The sequence below is a fragment of the Mixophyes fleayi genome, chromosome 6 (assembly GCF_038048845.1).
Source record: "Mixophyes fleayi isolate aMixFle1 chromosome 6, aMixFle1.hap1, whole genome shotgun sequence".
Taxonomy (NCBI): Eukaryota; Metazoa; Chordata; class Amphibia; order Anura; family Limnodynastidae; genus Mixophyes; species Mixophyes fleayi.
The window spans coordinates 199,346,676-199,362,037 of record NC_134407.1 but is presented as its reverse complement, the minus strand read 5'-3'; the positions used below and the strand labels follow the sequence as shown (position 1 = coordinate 199,362,037).

Genomic DNA, 15,362 nt, shown 5'->3' with positions numbered 1-15,362 from the left:
CTTTAAACGCTCACTCAAAACTCACCTTTCAAGCTCGCCTATCCTACCACCTCCTAACCATTCTATCCATCACCTCCTCTTCCTAGTTTGCCATCTAAATTTTTTCTCCCAGTTGGTCCTACTGTCTCTCACCATCCCTCCCTTTACAATGTAAGCCTTCGCGGGCAGGGTCCTCTCTACCTATTGTCTCACGTCTGTCTCCTATGCCTCATACGTCCTGTCACGTGTTTTGCTGCACTCTATGTGAGTCCCCATAGCATTGCACACACTCATCTGTGCTACTAACATGTATTACCTCATCTATTTTTTACTTGCTTCTGAATCTGTAGCACCTTATAAATAATAATAATAATAATAATAATAATAATAATAAGTACCAACTTCAAGTCCAAGGTGCCTTAGGTGGTACATAAGGAGGCTGGATGTGTAGAGCCCCTTTAAACAAAGTCTGCACCTCCGGTAAAAATGCTAGCCTTTTATCAAAATATATTGAAAGGGCTGATACCTGCAACTTCAGGGAACTAAGGCGAAAGTCCACCTCCAAACCATCCTGCATAAACCTGAAGAACCTGGAGAGTCGAAAGGCTGCTGTATGACAAGTCCTGCGTTTGCACCAACTTACATAGGTTCGCCACACTATGATAATTTAGAGCAGAGACTGGTTTATTTGCCTTCAACATGGCATCAACAACCTTGGGGGTCAGGGTGCTGAAATGGCCCTTGAAGCAGTAGATTATCTTGCTGTAGAAGTCGCCACCCTTTTCCGACTGTCATGCACAGTATGTCCGTATAACAGGCTCGACATGGCCAATCGGGTGCAATCAGGATCACTGGAATTCCGCACAGTGTTTGATGTTATGTTCATGACATCCACCATGCACACCAAGGAGTCTCTGGTCCTGGAGCACAACATGGGCACCTAGCCCATGTCATTTCAGCGAGACACCATGAGAGTCACATCTAAAGGTTCCCACTTCTTGACCAACCAGCGAAACACCTCTGTGCGTAGAGACCACTCCCCTAGCAACACAGTGTGTCTGCTTAGGTAGTCGGCCTCACAATTTTCTACACCCATGATAAATATCGCAGAATTTTCTGGAACATACATTTCCACCTAGAACAATATCTGGGGAGTCTCATTCATCCAGCTCCAACACTCCTGTGACTATTATCTAGGACCACGGGATAAAGGACCTGGCCACCTTTAAGTGACCGGCCACCAAGCAAAGGAAAGGCGCATCCTGGGAGACACTGGAGCATCTGAGAGGCCAGCTGAAGGTGGGATCCAGACTAGTTAAACAAGAGGTCCCAATGAACTATGCCAGAGTGGAACCGTTCAGAAACATTTCGAATGTGGAAACCATCTCACCTATTAGATTCATACATAGTAGAATGTAGACCTGAAGAAAATGCACCTTGTTGATTGGTAGAAACACTGTCTACAGTTTGGTGTCCAGTATAAGGCCAATGAAAAACATCCTCTGACAGGGAACCAATTAGGATTTTTATAAATTTTGGTTCCAGCACTTGTATGAACAGCAAAGATGGAGCCGGAGGGTCTGAAAATGAGTACGTCTTTACTAGCAAATCATGTGTGGGATGATGCAGACTCCCAGGGTACACAACCATGCTGACACGCCCGCCATGATATTTGTAAAGACTTTGTAAAGACTTAGGGCTAGATTTACTAAGCTGCGGGTTTGAAAAAGTGGGGATGTTGCCTATAGCAACCAATCAGATTCTAGCTTTCATTTATTTAGTACCTTATACAAATTGATAGCTAGAATCTGATTGGTTGCTAAAGGCAACATCCCCACTTTTTTAAACCCGCAGCTTAGTAAATCTAGCCCTTATGGTCTGTACAAGGCACTTATGAAGCCTTGGAAAGGCCTAATGGAATTGAAAGAGGGAGCCCCCCACTGCAATCTGTGATGGGATGAAAGGAGCCATCTGGCTTCTGAACCAGGAAGAGGTTTGAATAGAAACTTCTACCCCTTTGCCCCTCCTGGGACCTGCAGATAACGCCCGCATTAAGAAGCAAAGTCATCAACTATCTCATAGCCAATCCCTTTACTTTGTCTCGCAGAGTGGTGTAAAAGAAACAGTGAGGTGACCGACTTTGGAGGTCTATCGCGTAATCAAATGATTTCCGTAATCCTCCGATCCTGAGTGGAAGCCACCCATTGGTTCAGGAACAACAACCAAGAACCAAGCCCGAGCATCTCTAGTAACTACTGATGCTGAGATTGAAGTAGACACTGAGGCTGCATTCAAAGCTGCCTCATATACATATCTTGAGGCTTCTTTAATATGTAATACCAGAGAAAGCAAATCAGAATCCTGTAGACCATCAGCAAGCTGATCTGCCCAGGTCTTTATCTCTCTAGACGCTGAAGTGAAAGAAAGCATGGGCTTCAAAGAACTTTCTATTTTACGGCCAGTGATATTTTTACAAGTAGACGAGCCAGGTACACGAAGAGTGGTAAGGCATGCCTAGCACATTACAGGTGTATCCACATTATGGTACCTGATCCCATTGGGCCATGTCACCCAGCTGAAGTCAAAAGAGGCTAGGAAACCTACGCGGTACAATAAATTTTCTCCTCTGCTTGTTTCCATGCTGACTCAATGATATTCATCAGCTCTTCAGAAAGAGAGAAGCAGACTACACACCTCTTCTGCCTCTTACCCACTGGGTCTCTGAATCAAAGACCAGTAAGAGAGGATAAGCAGACCTATGCCTTTGATGGGAAGTCCGAGTTCTTGTGGACTCAAGAAATGTATTCAATTTTTCAAGGTTCTGTGCCATTGAATTAGAACAAGAAACTTCCGCCTGGATTTGACACTGGGAATCATGAAGAGCTGGGAGGATAGAAGAACCTTCCCCTGCAACCTTTAAAGATATTGTAAAGGCAGCTGTCTTAGAAAGCTGCACTGATACATTTTGAACCAGAGTGATAATCGCATCCACTGCGGGCATCTCATTAACTGAAATTGCGCTGCCACCAACTATCCCAATGCAGTTGCCTACGCTGGATCCCCCATCTGAGGGGTGCCCTCATGTGTACCCGCCCTAACCATCTGCATCACAGTCCACACAAACTGACCCCGGACCCTACCTTCCACTGAGTAGCTTGGTTTTATATTTTACAGAAGTAAAATATTCCACTTTGTTTGTTTTAACTTTGCCAGACATGTTTCACAATATTTATGATGCAACAGAAATAGGTAACCTGCAACTATATACCAATAGTCGCAGTTACACTACCATTTGTTACATTTATTTATTTAACTTATATGTAGTATATGTAAAAAAATATATATGTAAATGCGTATACATCGCTATATACTTGCCAACTCTCCTGGAATGTCTGGGAGACTTTCGGATTCTGGGTGGGTCTCTCAGACTCCTGGAAGAGTATGGCAGCCTCCCGCATCTGCCCACTTCTTAGTGAAGTGGGCAGAATTAGATCTAAAATGATGCGATTTTCTGAGCCCCGCCCCACCTTCCCACAGCAGCTCCTGGACGCCAACGCCAAAAATCCTCACAATAGAAAGAATCTCAACAGTAAGACTATCTATATGAAGGAATTAGTAAAAGTATGTAAATATTGTAGATATCTATTTGTACAGATATGTGTAAGACAAAACTGATGTAAGGTCTCATCCCTCCAGAACCATGTCTAGGACAGAGTTTGTTTCTGTTATTTTTTTTTTAGCAGTGTCTAAGGTAAAACTGCTCAGGAGGTTCTTCAACTGTCTCCAATTGTCACTTCTCCTGAATTAGCCCCAATGGAACATACCAATTTGTGAAGGGGGAGCAGTCCTATATGAAAATGACATGCTCCTCCTCAGTTTTAACCACTATATATGTGTGTAATAGTACTTGTATCTGTCAAGTAATAATTATCTGTTATTATTTGTGCTCTCAGTTTTCTGGCCAGTCAGATCCAAGTTCCCCCCTCCGCCTCAGCGGGGGTCTTGGTATCTCCCTGTAATGGCCGCTCACTGATCAGGGCTCTCTGCCTGAAGCACCGTGGACCTGTCAGGAGAAATCAGTGACAGCCTCATCAACGCGCGGCTGTCACTGCCTCTAAATGAAGAAATCTTCCAGCGTAACTGAAATGAACGGAGCGGTTCTCCATTTAGTCCTATGGGTGTAAGTGTTGCTTACAGCACTTACCTCGTCCTAAGTAAAAATAAACAATAATAAGAATAAAGAAAAGAAAAGAAAATCTATCTAACAGCAAGTACTGCAGAGCAGTACTGAAAACAGCCCAACTCCTTGGGCACTTAAATAACACTGAGCAGCTACAGGGTTTGCAGAGGGGAGGAGTCAGCAGCAAACTTAGTTGTTAACTATTTAGATGCCAACTCCATGTGCCCTCATACAACTTCCCCAGATTGAATGAAAGAGAAATCAAAGTACCCATATACTCACACTCATATTTTATATATGTTAAGTACCATACTTATTTAATGCTCGACATTAAGATCTCAGCATGATCTTGCGACCTGTAGTCTGTTCTGTGTATATCCGAGTCTCCCTGATCTGTGTATCTTAGACTGATCTGTGTGTATGTGTCAGCGAGCAAGCTTGCTCTACGCTCTCAGCAGACGTCTCCGGAGACCAGAAGTGCGCCAAGGGATATGGAGAGGCAGAAAAATCTGAAGATGCCCAGTGTGCAAAAATGTAGCATCAAAAGTCCAACAACTTTCATTAAATTGCATTTTGCAAGTTCTACTCCTAAAATACTGCTCAATGCATCCTGATGTATGGCTTAAATTAATCATGAGAATGAGGAGACATCAGGGCTGTCTTATATCACACGTGTCACTATTGTGTGTGGGAAGCTTTGTCTTATACTATGCAAACTGCACCTAGAAATATATTTCTCTCCTGAAGTGCAATTGGAATGTACAAAATCCCATTAAAAGTGTAGGATAAGACTTGGGGCTAGATTTACTAAGCTGCGGGTTTGAAAAAAAATATGGGGATGTTGCCTATAGCAACCAATCAGAATCTAGCTGTCATTTATTTAGTGCCTTCTACAAAATGACAGCTAGAATCTGATTGGTTGCTATAGGCAACATCCCCACTTTTTCAAACCCGCAGCTTAGTAAATCTAGCCCTTGATCTCTGCAGGTCAGAGTTGGTTCGAAAATAGAGTGTAAATAATTTTTTGCAGAGTGGAAGTGGCCATGTGTCCCATCTACAGCAAGTAATTCCCCTAAAAATGTGCCCTCCCAATTGATCTAATTTCAGTAATCGGGCTCCACAAATGAAATCTTGTTTTTGCACTGCTCTGCAAAACTAGCACATTATGTACTTTGTAAGGAACTCTCTCATGTGACCCAAATTCTCCTATCTGCTGCTGCAGACTTATGTTCCTCAGCAAGCTCCTCCATCTCGATTGGTCCTCAAATTGACGCACACAGTGTTATGTAAGAGAGTTTTGTTGACTGTATCTATAAAATCCTTTCTCGTAGAGTAGATCACATTACCGATGTTCCTTTCTGCTTGTTACGCGCTCAGCTTCCCTCTCTCCCCTAGGATCTAATATCCTGAGTCCAACAGGAACTATGTCCTCACTTGACTTGGCTCCGATATCCAATTTGTTTCAAGGTCAGATTACAGCTCCCCTCTAGCCAGCTCTGGAATGTTCAATAAAACTGCTCTCAGCAATGTGTGACTTTCTTATCTCATGAGTCTCCTGTATTCTCCTAAGTGCTGCCTTTGAGTGTGTATGTATGATAAACTGACACAAAAGCTGTAATCTCTGTGCGTGTACTGAGATAAATGCGCTGTTCTATAAAACTGTAACCATTCATCATTATGTTCTGATCTTTTCATTAGGTTGTACTAAAAACTAAATCTAAACCTGATATATTTCAGATATTATTAAGCATGGACAGAAAAAAGATGATTGCTGAAGCACTAAGATGTACCTCAAAGCAGGAAAATAAACCAGTTACATTTATTTTTTCAGGAAGGTGAAAAATAGTCACCATATGAAAACAAATATTAGTTACGGACAACTTCACCGATTGAATCTATTGGGGCCTGATTCATTAAGGATCTTAACTTGAGAAACTTCTTATTTCAGTCTCCTGGACAAAACCATGTTTCAATGCAAGGGGTGCAAATTAGTATTCTGCTTTGCACATAAGTTAAATACTGACTGTTTTTTCATGTAGCACACAAATACTTGATAGCTTATTTGTACACTGAAATTTAAAGTTGATATTTGTGTGCTACATGAAAAAACAGTCAGTATTTAACTTTTGTGCAAAACAGAAAACTAATTTGCACCCCTTGCATTGTAACATGGTTTTGTCCAGGAGACTGAAATAAGAAGTTTCTTAATGAATCAGGCCCTTGGTTTGTAAATTACTTCATGACGTTTAATAAACACAGGGCTTTAACTTTCCTGCGTTTTTCTGTGCTTTTTAGAATTACATTTATATCATAAGGCAGAGTTACCCCATGGATATGACAAAAAAATCTGCTTTCTGATACAACTGTATCCAACCAGAGCTGTGCGTATCCAAGGGAAAAGTAAAATTTCAGTTCTACTTGATGATGTAAATGAAATGCAATAATGCAACTTATTTAGTAACAGTTAAAGGATGAAAAAACTCTCATCCTAAAAACTCTTATTTTGAATTTACTCAAGAGGAGGAGTGAGAAAAGTTATCTACTACAAACACCATTAACTTGTCACATGATGGGACAGAATGAAAGAGGGAAAAAATTATTATGTTTTATCAAAACTATTTTATTGTCTACAATACAAAAAAGCATCTATACAAGACACAAGTTTCTACAAACAGCAGTTTTACTGTCCACACCGGTTCACACTTCTCCTTCCTTCACCTGCAGAAAAAAATGAGATATTGATTATTTACAACAGGGTGTATATAGACAATTGCTTTTGAGTACAATTTACTAAAAACATAAATAAATAGTCAATTGTTTCATCAATCAATGGTTGTGGCAGGAGGTTAGAGGGAAACAGGATTGCAAAAAAGTGGGGATGGAAGGAAAGCAAAAGGTTTATTGAACGTCTGTTCCAAACTCACAATAGACACAAGACAAGCAGTAGTAACCCTTTGGGGGGGGGGGGGCTTTTGTATTTGACTATATACAGTTTTTAAATCTGATCAGACATTTGTATATAGAGTTTAATCCAAATTTGAGTCTGGGCAGCACGGTGGCTCAGTGGTTAGCACTTCTGCCTCCCAGCGCTGGGGTCATGAGTTCAATTCCCGACCATGGCCTTATCTGTGTGGAGTTTGTATGTTCTCCCTGTGTTTACGTGGGTTACCTCCGGGTGCTCCGGTTTCCTCCCACACTCCAAAAACATACCGGTAGGTTAATTGGCTGCTATCAAAATTGACCCTAATCTCTGTCTGTGCCTGTGTGTGTGTGTTAGAGAATTTAGACTGTAAGCTCCAATGGGACAGGGACTGATGTGAGTTCTCTGTACAGCGCTGCGGAATCAGTGGCGCTATATAAATAAATGGTGATGATGATGATGATGGTTTGTATTCCTTAACCACTGGAAATTGTAGCGCAACTGTGGTCCAACCATCGATGGCGATCAATGTGCATCATCCATCCCTAATGTATCCATAAACGATTTATACTTTTGATAGTAAAGTAGAACTAAGGTTCACATAATTAAATAAAATAAAGATGCTAAAGCACAAATAATATATTACTACCTTCCCACCGAAGTCCCGACTCTTGGCTCGGAGCTTGTTCAGCTGAGATTCAGCTATATCAGCCCTTTCCTCAGCTTCATCCAACTCATGTTGAAGTTTCCTCAATTTCATGAGATGAACGTTAGTTTGTTCATCCTATTTAAACCCAAAGAGACCCATCGAGATTAATCAGATACCAGGCTGGACATCAATGAATCTTACATTTCTCCAGTGATATACTTGTGTGATAGAATACATACCGATTCCTCGGCTTGTCTCTTGTAAGACTTGACCTTAGCTTGTAGCTTATCAACCAGATCTTGCAGTCTAAGAACGTTTTTTCTGTCTTCCTCTGACTGTCAGAAAACAAAACAGATCCAGTGTTTTTTCAGATGTGTGGAATGACAGTGAGTGGAGTATTGAGAAAAACGCAAAAATGAGGGATTTATATAAAACTCTGTTAATATACATAACGTTAAAGAGACATGAAACGGAGGGCGAGGGGTTGTTTCAGTTGCTAAAATACCAAGAAGTATGCAAATAGGGCCTGATTAAGGGCTCATGCCGCCCTAGACTAATACACTCATAGCGCCTAATACGCGTTAGGTATAAAGGAAGCCCTACTTAACTTCAAATCCGGCTTCCTTCACCCTCCCTCCACCAATGTTTATGTTACAGTGTTTTTTAAAACCCAGGTCCCCTTTGCTGTACAAAAAGGTCACAGCAATCATTGTCACTCATGATATTCTCATTAAAATCAGAACTGTACAGCAGAACAGAAGCACGAACGAGGGCTACTGAGGATGAAGATGCTGTCACGCCTCTGCCTGTCGCTTCCCTTGCCTCTCCTGCTCGCTTATCCTCAAGTGCCGGCCCATGGATGACTCATTGTCTTCAGCATTTACCATGGGAAAACTTTGAGATTAAAACCTTAATACATTTTTCTTTCATGCTTTCTACATTGGAGAACAACTAATCTCATATAAGAAATCTCCCAGTTAGAAGTGCCCTCTCAAAATTTATTTCAGTTTATACCTCTCCCTGTCACAATTTTGCACCCCAAAATTTTTTTGCCCACCCCTCCGAAAGCCTAGCACAGCAGCCTAGTCAGCCTATTGGATAATCAGGTCCTGTATACAAATATAGATATAGAGGTCGAGGAAAAACATGAAAGGGGGAAATATTGAGACATAGGTTTAGCCATAGTTCTGGATAATATCCACTCCAAAAATGGAGTTGGCTTAATAGTTACGTACAGTGCCGTAATCTGTGGGGCGTATAGGCAAATTTTATAAGGGTCTTCATGAATTTCCTCCGGCTTACTCAAGCTCCCTCTACTGATCAGTCAGTGGCTGCTATTATAGTAACCAATTTAAAGCAGTCCTCACTGTTACCCAATCACAGGATTCCTTTTGGCTAATATGGCCTGATCGCTAGAGGAAGCTTCAGTAAATCAGAGAAGGTGAGAAACTGTCTGCAGCATCGCTGCCTCTCCATAGGGTTTTGAGACAGACCCTGTAGCAGCCGCACCACCCGACTAACACGGCAGCTCTGTGTTTGGGGTGTGTGGAAAATAATATAGATGAAAGAATTATAAGGTTCATGAATAACATTATATACTTATCACGCACAAACCACGTTTACATACCTGATACGTCAATTCTTTAAGTTTCCGCTCAACTTTCCTGTACGCTTTTGTGTTTTCACCACTTTGTTTCTGTTCGGTCTCCAGTTCATTTTCTAATTCACGTACCTGGAATTAGTTGGCGTAATTAGTTACACTTTTATTTCATAAAGCATTCCTGGATTTCACCACCAGTTTTATTGAAAAGAGGAGGTATAATTTAATCTGTACTACCACAAAAGAACATTTTCTACACTTTCATCAGATCAAGGGGTATATTTACTAAACTGCGGGTCTGAAAAAGTGGAGATGTTGCCTATAGCAACCAATCAGATTCTAGTTATCATTTATTGATAACATTCTACAAAATGAATCTGATTGGTTGCTCTAGGAAAAGTTGCTCCACTTTTCAAACCTGCAGTTTAGTAAATATACCCCCAAATCATACCAAAATATCTGCTATCTATTTAAGAAATCTGATCTTAAAGTAGTAATCTAATTATTACTTATTCAGGGGAAGATACTAATAATATGTTGTTATTGACTTTGCTGTATACAATATGAAGGGTTTCATTCATGACATTTTCCATTGGCCTGGAGCAAGTTGGACTCACTCGAGCTTCCAGTTTCTGAAGCTGTTTCTTGCCTCCTTTCAATGCTATCTGCTCGGCTTCGTCTAGTCGATGCTGAAGATCCTTCATTGTCTGCTCCATGTTCTTCTTCATTCTCTCAAGGTGACCACTTGTATCCTGTTCTTTTTTCAGTTCTTCAGCCATCATGGCAGCCTTAATAAAGTAGAACACAAAAATGAAACCATCTGTATACAGGTGTGTTATAAATAAACAGGTTGTTACTGTGGACACTAAAGCTCCACTCTGGAAAAGATATTGGTGAGGCCAATGTTGTACACTTATGGCCTTTGCCGTATCTAATCACATATAGCAATAAACCAGTTTACTTTCTTTCAGGTCTTCGTTGGCAAATGCTAGTTATTACTTAAAAACATAGATTTAAAGTGCAGAACTGAATATACCATGACTGCTCTTCCCTCTAAACTGTGTGATCTTGAAATGGTTGGACCTTGATCTGAAATATGTGTTCCACACAAAACAATATATTTTCATAGCAGAGTTAGGCTGGGTACACAATACAGGTTTTTCGCTGTCAGGCCGATTACACGATAAACCACCGTTAGGTCCGATATCGCTCCCACAATCATGTTTTATCGTTCCAAAGCACATCGTATTGTTTTATTTGATTTGTTAACCGAACTAAAAATCTCAATAAATGATGGAACGATTTTGGGCAAATTCTGCAGTGTGTGTACACTCAGGGCCAGCAGTGTAGGCAGATCTCCATAGAGTTTACAGAGTCACAATCTTTTCATCAGATGGTTATGACAGATGAAGATCACAGATCTGAAGGTAAATCGTGTAAGTGAGTACGCATGAATCGGCATGCTGATCAGGACTTTCAGTCATTGGTAAAATCGTTAAAGATACATTTTCTGTAGTGTATACCCAGTTTCATGCTTTTAACTTCACTTCCAGGTCAGTCATCTGTGAATATTGATCATGGTGGGATTGGTGGAGAAATCTGTAGGCCAATGACGTCCTAAATAAAAGTCAGATTACCCTCTAACTTATAGCTTTCCCTCACCTCCCTATGTAATTCCAGGACTTATTGAAATGTAGCATTCAATGTTAATAAACTTGGCAGAACATCTTACATCTGTGATTGCTTTCTTGGCTTTATCTTCTGCATTTCGTAACTCCTGGATGGCTTCCTCCACCTCGGACTGGAGCTGAGCGGCATCACTTTCGAACTTCTTCTTGGCATTGATCAGACCCGTGTTCTAAGCATTTCAACAAACACATTTATAGAGAAATTAGTATTAGGAACCACTCTACAGATAGATATGTAATCAAAGCTGCTTTTTACTACTTTTCTAAAGCACCAATAATAAGTTTAAACATTGGTGCTTAGACAAAATGATGAAATATTACCTGGCTGTGTAAAAGCTGCACCCTCTCTGTAACATCTAAGAGTTCTTGCTCAGCCAGTTTTCGGACTTTTTCTGTCTGTTCGAGGGCCGACTGTAGTTCTTCAATTTCTGTCTGCTGCAAGAGATTCCTGCGATCCACCAGACCTAAATGCTCTCTCAGGTCTTCATTGGCACGACTTAGTTCATCAAGCTGTATTTGTCCTTCCTGTGCATCAAAAACAGTTTTGTACCTTTGGTTTATTAAAAAACCCAAGATATTAAATGCAGAAAAACAAGAAAAGCGTATGTGTTGCTCATAGCATCCAATCATATTCTAGCTATAATTTTCTAGAACGTAGTAGAATATGACAGCTAGAATCTGATTGGTTGGATATGGGCAACACCTCCAGGTTTCCATTTTAGAAGCTTTGGTAAATGTCCTCAGTGTATACAGGAAACAAAAATATCTGCACAATGTCACAGACCTTCAGTTGGGCCTGGAGGTTCTTGAGCTGCTTCTGGCTCTCTGCTAGCTGCCGGTTGGCATGACTTAGCTGCAACTCCATCTCATTAATGTCCCCTTCCATCTTCTTCTTAGCTCGGAGGGCATCGTTCCTGCTCCTTATTTCTGACTCCAGAGTGCTATTCAAAGTGTCAATTGTCCTCTGACTGTTATGCCTCAGTTGAGCAATCTCGTCATCCTTCTCAGCTACTTTCCTATCCACCTCTGACTTCACCTGGTTTAGCTCCAGCTGGATACGAAGTATTTTTGCTCCCTCATGTTCAAGACTTCCCTAGATATGGAATCTTGGAGTTAGGGCTACGTAACCACAAAAACATGATTTACTGCAATATACATAGTCTAAAAAGTTCTTCATGTCTCACAAATACAGAAAGATTTCAATAGACTTTATGCCTAGAACAGGTAAGCTCCTTGCTCCTCATATGCTCAAAGTTTAACTTAGTTAACCATTTTCAAAGTTTTGTTTCACCATGAACAATAAGTCATACAAGCTTGAAATACCCATCTTATTAAGGTTATTGTACAAAAAAAAGGTTCACAAGATTAAGATCTAAAATATCAATTAAGGCCTCCATAATGGTAGCTATACTTCTGTCTAAGATATTTTAAATTCCTGAGCATGCCTTAGACATTAAGTATACTCCATTATAACATTCCCACCCCCCCCCCCCAAAAAAAAAATAGCTACATAAATCCAAGCAATCCCGCAAATCTTTGGTGCTTAGGTTAGCTCTTCCTAATGTAGATACCTCGGCTTCCTCCAAAGCAGATAGTAGTTCGGCTTTCTCCTGCTCCACCTGCTTCTTGATCTTTTCCAGTTCACTTACGCTCTTTGCCGTCATGCCAATTTGATCCGTGAGGTCTGATATTTCCTCTTTGGTAAAGAAAAAAAAAGATCCAGAATGTTACATGGCCATGTCTTAATTTGATAAGCTCTGAGCAGCAAAGCAAAAACTTACGGTTGAGGTTCTTGTTCTCTCGTTTAACCGTCTCCAGCTGATCCAGCGCCATCTCATACGCATTGCGTAGCTTGAAAAGTTCTGTGCTCAAACTTCTGGATTCTTTCAGCGATAGCTCCAGATCAGTCTGGCACTCTCCACACTTTTGTTTCCATTCACCTATAACCTGCAGTGGAAAAAACAATTTCTCACAAATTAGTGATACAATTGGTCATAGGGTCAATTACACATGAGGAATGCAAAAAAAAATATTTAATTGTTCTCCTTCAATAGGAAATGTTGAGTTTAGGATAAGGTGGAGATTAGGTGCTTTGTTTTAAGTAATAATTATTGGGAATAAAGTTGGGAGTTAGTCTGCTGGAGCAGACATTAGGGTTATAAGTGAACAGAAATTACAGTTAGGAGATGCCCTTCTGTTTAGGCTTCTTGGAAAGGGGATATCTTAGGGATAAGAGACGACTAGAGTACTTTTTAATTTCGCCAGTGGGGTTTCACTAATATTTGAGCATTGTTCACCAAGCAATTGCTCAAATAATTTGAACTGAGCAATTGCCCTTGAACCATTTTTCATGTCCTCAACCATTACTTTCCCCCAAAAATGTGGAGAATATTAATTTCACCAAAGGCAACAACCAAAAATCACCTTATCAAAGTTCCTTTGCTTTTTGTCTAGAGCGGCGGCTGCTGCATTCGATCTTTCCACGTCCATCATTAGATCATCCACTTCCATCTGCAATCTCTGCTTAGTCTTCTCCAAGGAAGAACATTTGGCATTCAGAGCTTCAACATGTTCCTCAGCTTCCTGAAGGCGCTGAGCTAGTTTCTTCCTATGGTTTAGTACAACACAGAGATTGTCACAACTTGAAAGCAATGCGACGACTCACACCACTTATTGATCAATTCAATATATAAGTCAAACATAGTGCAAGGCTGAAGGATATCATAAACCCTTGATTATTTAATGACCATTGCAAATTTTTTAAGTCGTAAATAATTATAAAATAATTTTCTGATTAAGTCAAAAGTCAGATTTTCCAAGAAGACTCAACATAAAGTCTAATATCTGAATACCGTAAAACTGTCTAGTAGGGGTTGACTTTAGGATGGGTTCAACTTTTGACGGCCAATCTCATTACTTACTTAGCTTCTTCCAGTTCCTCCGTCCGTTGAATGGCGTCTGTTTCATATTTAGATCTCCACACGGCCACTTCATTGTTGGCTTTGGATAACGTTCGCTGCAACTCTGCCTTGGCTTCTTGCTCTTCGTCATATTGTTCACGTAGAAGATCACAATCATGACGAGCCGATTGCAGAGCATGAGCGAGGGCATTTTTAGCCTGCAAGAAATCAGAACATTCTAGTTACATAGTTTGACTTACCTTGTTAAGTGGTGCTGTTAGTTTGTAGGATTTTACTTTAGAAACAATACAATCACTGCAGCTCTATTCACATAACAATGTGCTACTATTCATGTGGTTCGAAAAGAAAGCTAAAACTTAAATAAAATAGGAAGCCTCTTTTAAGACTCAATGCCTATGTATACCATTCTAATCTATATGAATTAGCTATCATTCAGCACATTAGTTAAGATAATTCTTAATTAACAGACAGTCACTGTCTATAGGTAATTACAAAGTGTTTACTAAGCACTGCCTGGGCTTTAGCCGGATGTTATAGGTAGACTGTGGATCTGATCCAATTATACTAGAGTGAATTGAGCTCCGTCTGTTGCTCTCCCAGTATCCTGCTTCTTCGTGGTATTCGTAAGTATCATTGATTTTTACTGATTTTGTATTATTTTAGCTTATGCACATATGTCAACAATTTGGTTGACTAATTTCCTTGTTTGCCCATTTTTTAATAAAAAAAGCTACTAATTTTGCATTGAAAGCCCTGCAGTAATTATATTGTTTCCAATGGAGTTCTTCTCTGGGTGTAAGAAGGACAACGCGAAGTGCAGAAAGAGTTTTGAGCTATTTTACCTTAGTTTCGTCTTCCAAAAGTCTTCTAAAGTCCTCAGTTTGTTGAGTAAAGGCCATTTTGCCTCTACTCAGTTGAGAAATTAAGGCTTCTTTCTCTTCCACCGAGTGAGATAATTCACCTAAGATGAAATCATGGAATCAGAAACCGGGAAAAGAGAATGGCAGAGACAGAATGAGAGGCCGCCATGTACAAATTAAGCTGAGCCACAGAGCTAACAATTCAAATTTTCTGGAACTTATTCACTCAGATCATAATATAGAAATAATAATACAGTAGCATATGTGTCACATATACAAAACTGTATTATACAGTAATGCTAAACAACTGCATTTACCATGGCAGTTGCTGTTGGTACAACTCACTATTTAAAGACCATGGGCCTGATTCATTAAGGATCTTAACTTGAGAAACTTCTTATTTCAGTCTCCTGGACAAAACCATGTTACAATGCAAGGGGTGCAAATTAGTATTCTGTTTTGCACATAAGTTAAATACTGACTGTGTTTTCATGTAGCACACAAATATCAACTTTAAATTTCAGTGTACAAATAAGCTATCAAGTATTTGTGTGCTACATGAAAA

The 15,362-nt window shown here is 40.2% G+C and overlaps 1 protein-coding gene across 1 annotated transcript in view; it reads right to left on the bottom strand.

Moving 5' to 3' along the window:
- Positions 1 to 6,792: 6,792 nt before the first annotated feature.
- LOC142095424 (myosin-1-like) overlaps positions 6,793 to 15,362 on the bottom strand; it is a 32,114-nt gene continuing 23,544 nt past the window's right edge. Inside the window, exons 27-39 of the mRNA XM_075178369.1 lie at positions 14,780 to 14,898; positions 13,938 to 14,134; positions 13,441 to 13,624; positions 12,798 to 12,963; positions 12,588 to 12,712; positions 11,801 to 12,109; positions 11,338 to 11,541; positions 11,061 to 11,186; positions 9,946 to 10,116; positions 9,356 to 9,460; positions 7,968 to 8,063; positions 7,729 to 7,863; positions 6,793 to 6,877 (exon numbers count right to left, since the gene is read on the bottom strand). Of these exons, the coding sequence (XP_075034470.1) occupies positions 6,857 to 6,877; positions 7,729 to 7,863; positions 7,968 to 8,063; positions 9,356 to 9,460; positions 9,946 to 10,116; positions 11,061 to 11,186; positions 11,338 to 11,541; positions 11,801 to 12,109; positions 12,588 to 12,712; positions 12,798 to 12,963; positions 13,441 to 13,624; positions 13,938 to 14,134; positions 14,780 to 14,898 (1,958 nt within the window). The 3' untranslated portion in view covers positions 6,793 to 6,856. The remainder of the gene's footprint in view (positions 6,878 to 7,728; positions 7,864 to 7,967; positions 8,064 to 9,355; positions 9,461 to 9,945; positions 10,117 to 11,060; positions 11,187 to 11,337; positions 11,542 to 11,800; positions 12,110 to 12,587; positions 12,713 to 12,797; positions 12,964 to 13,440; positions 13,625 to 13,937; positions 14,135 to 14,779; positions 14,899 to 15,362) is intronic.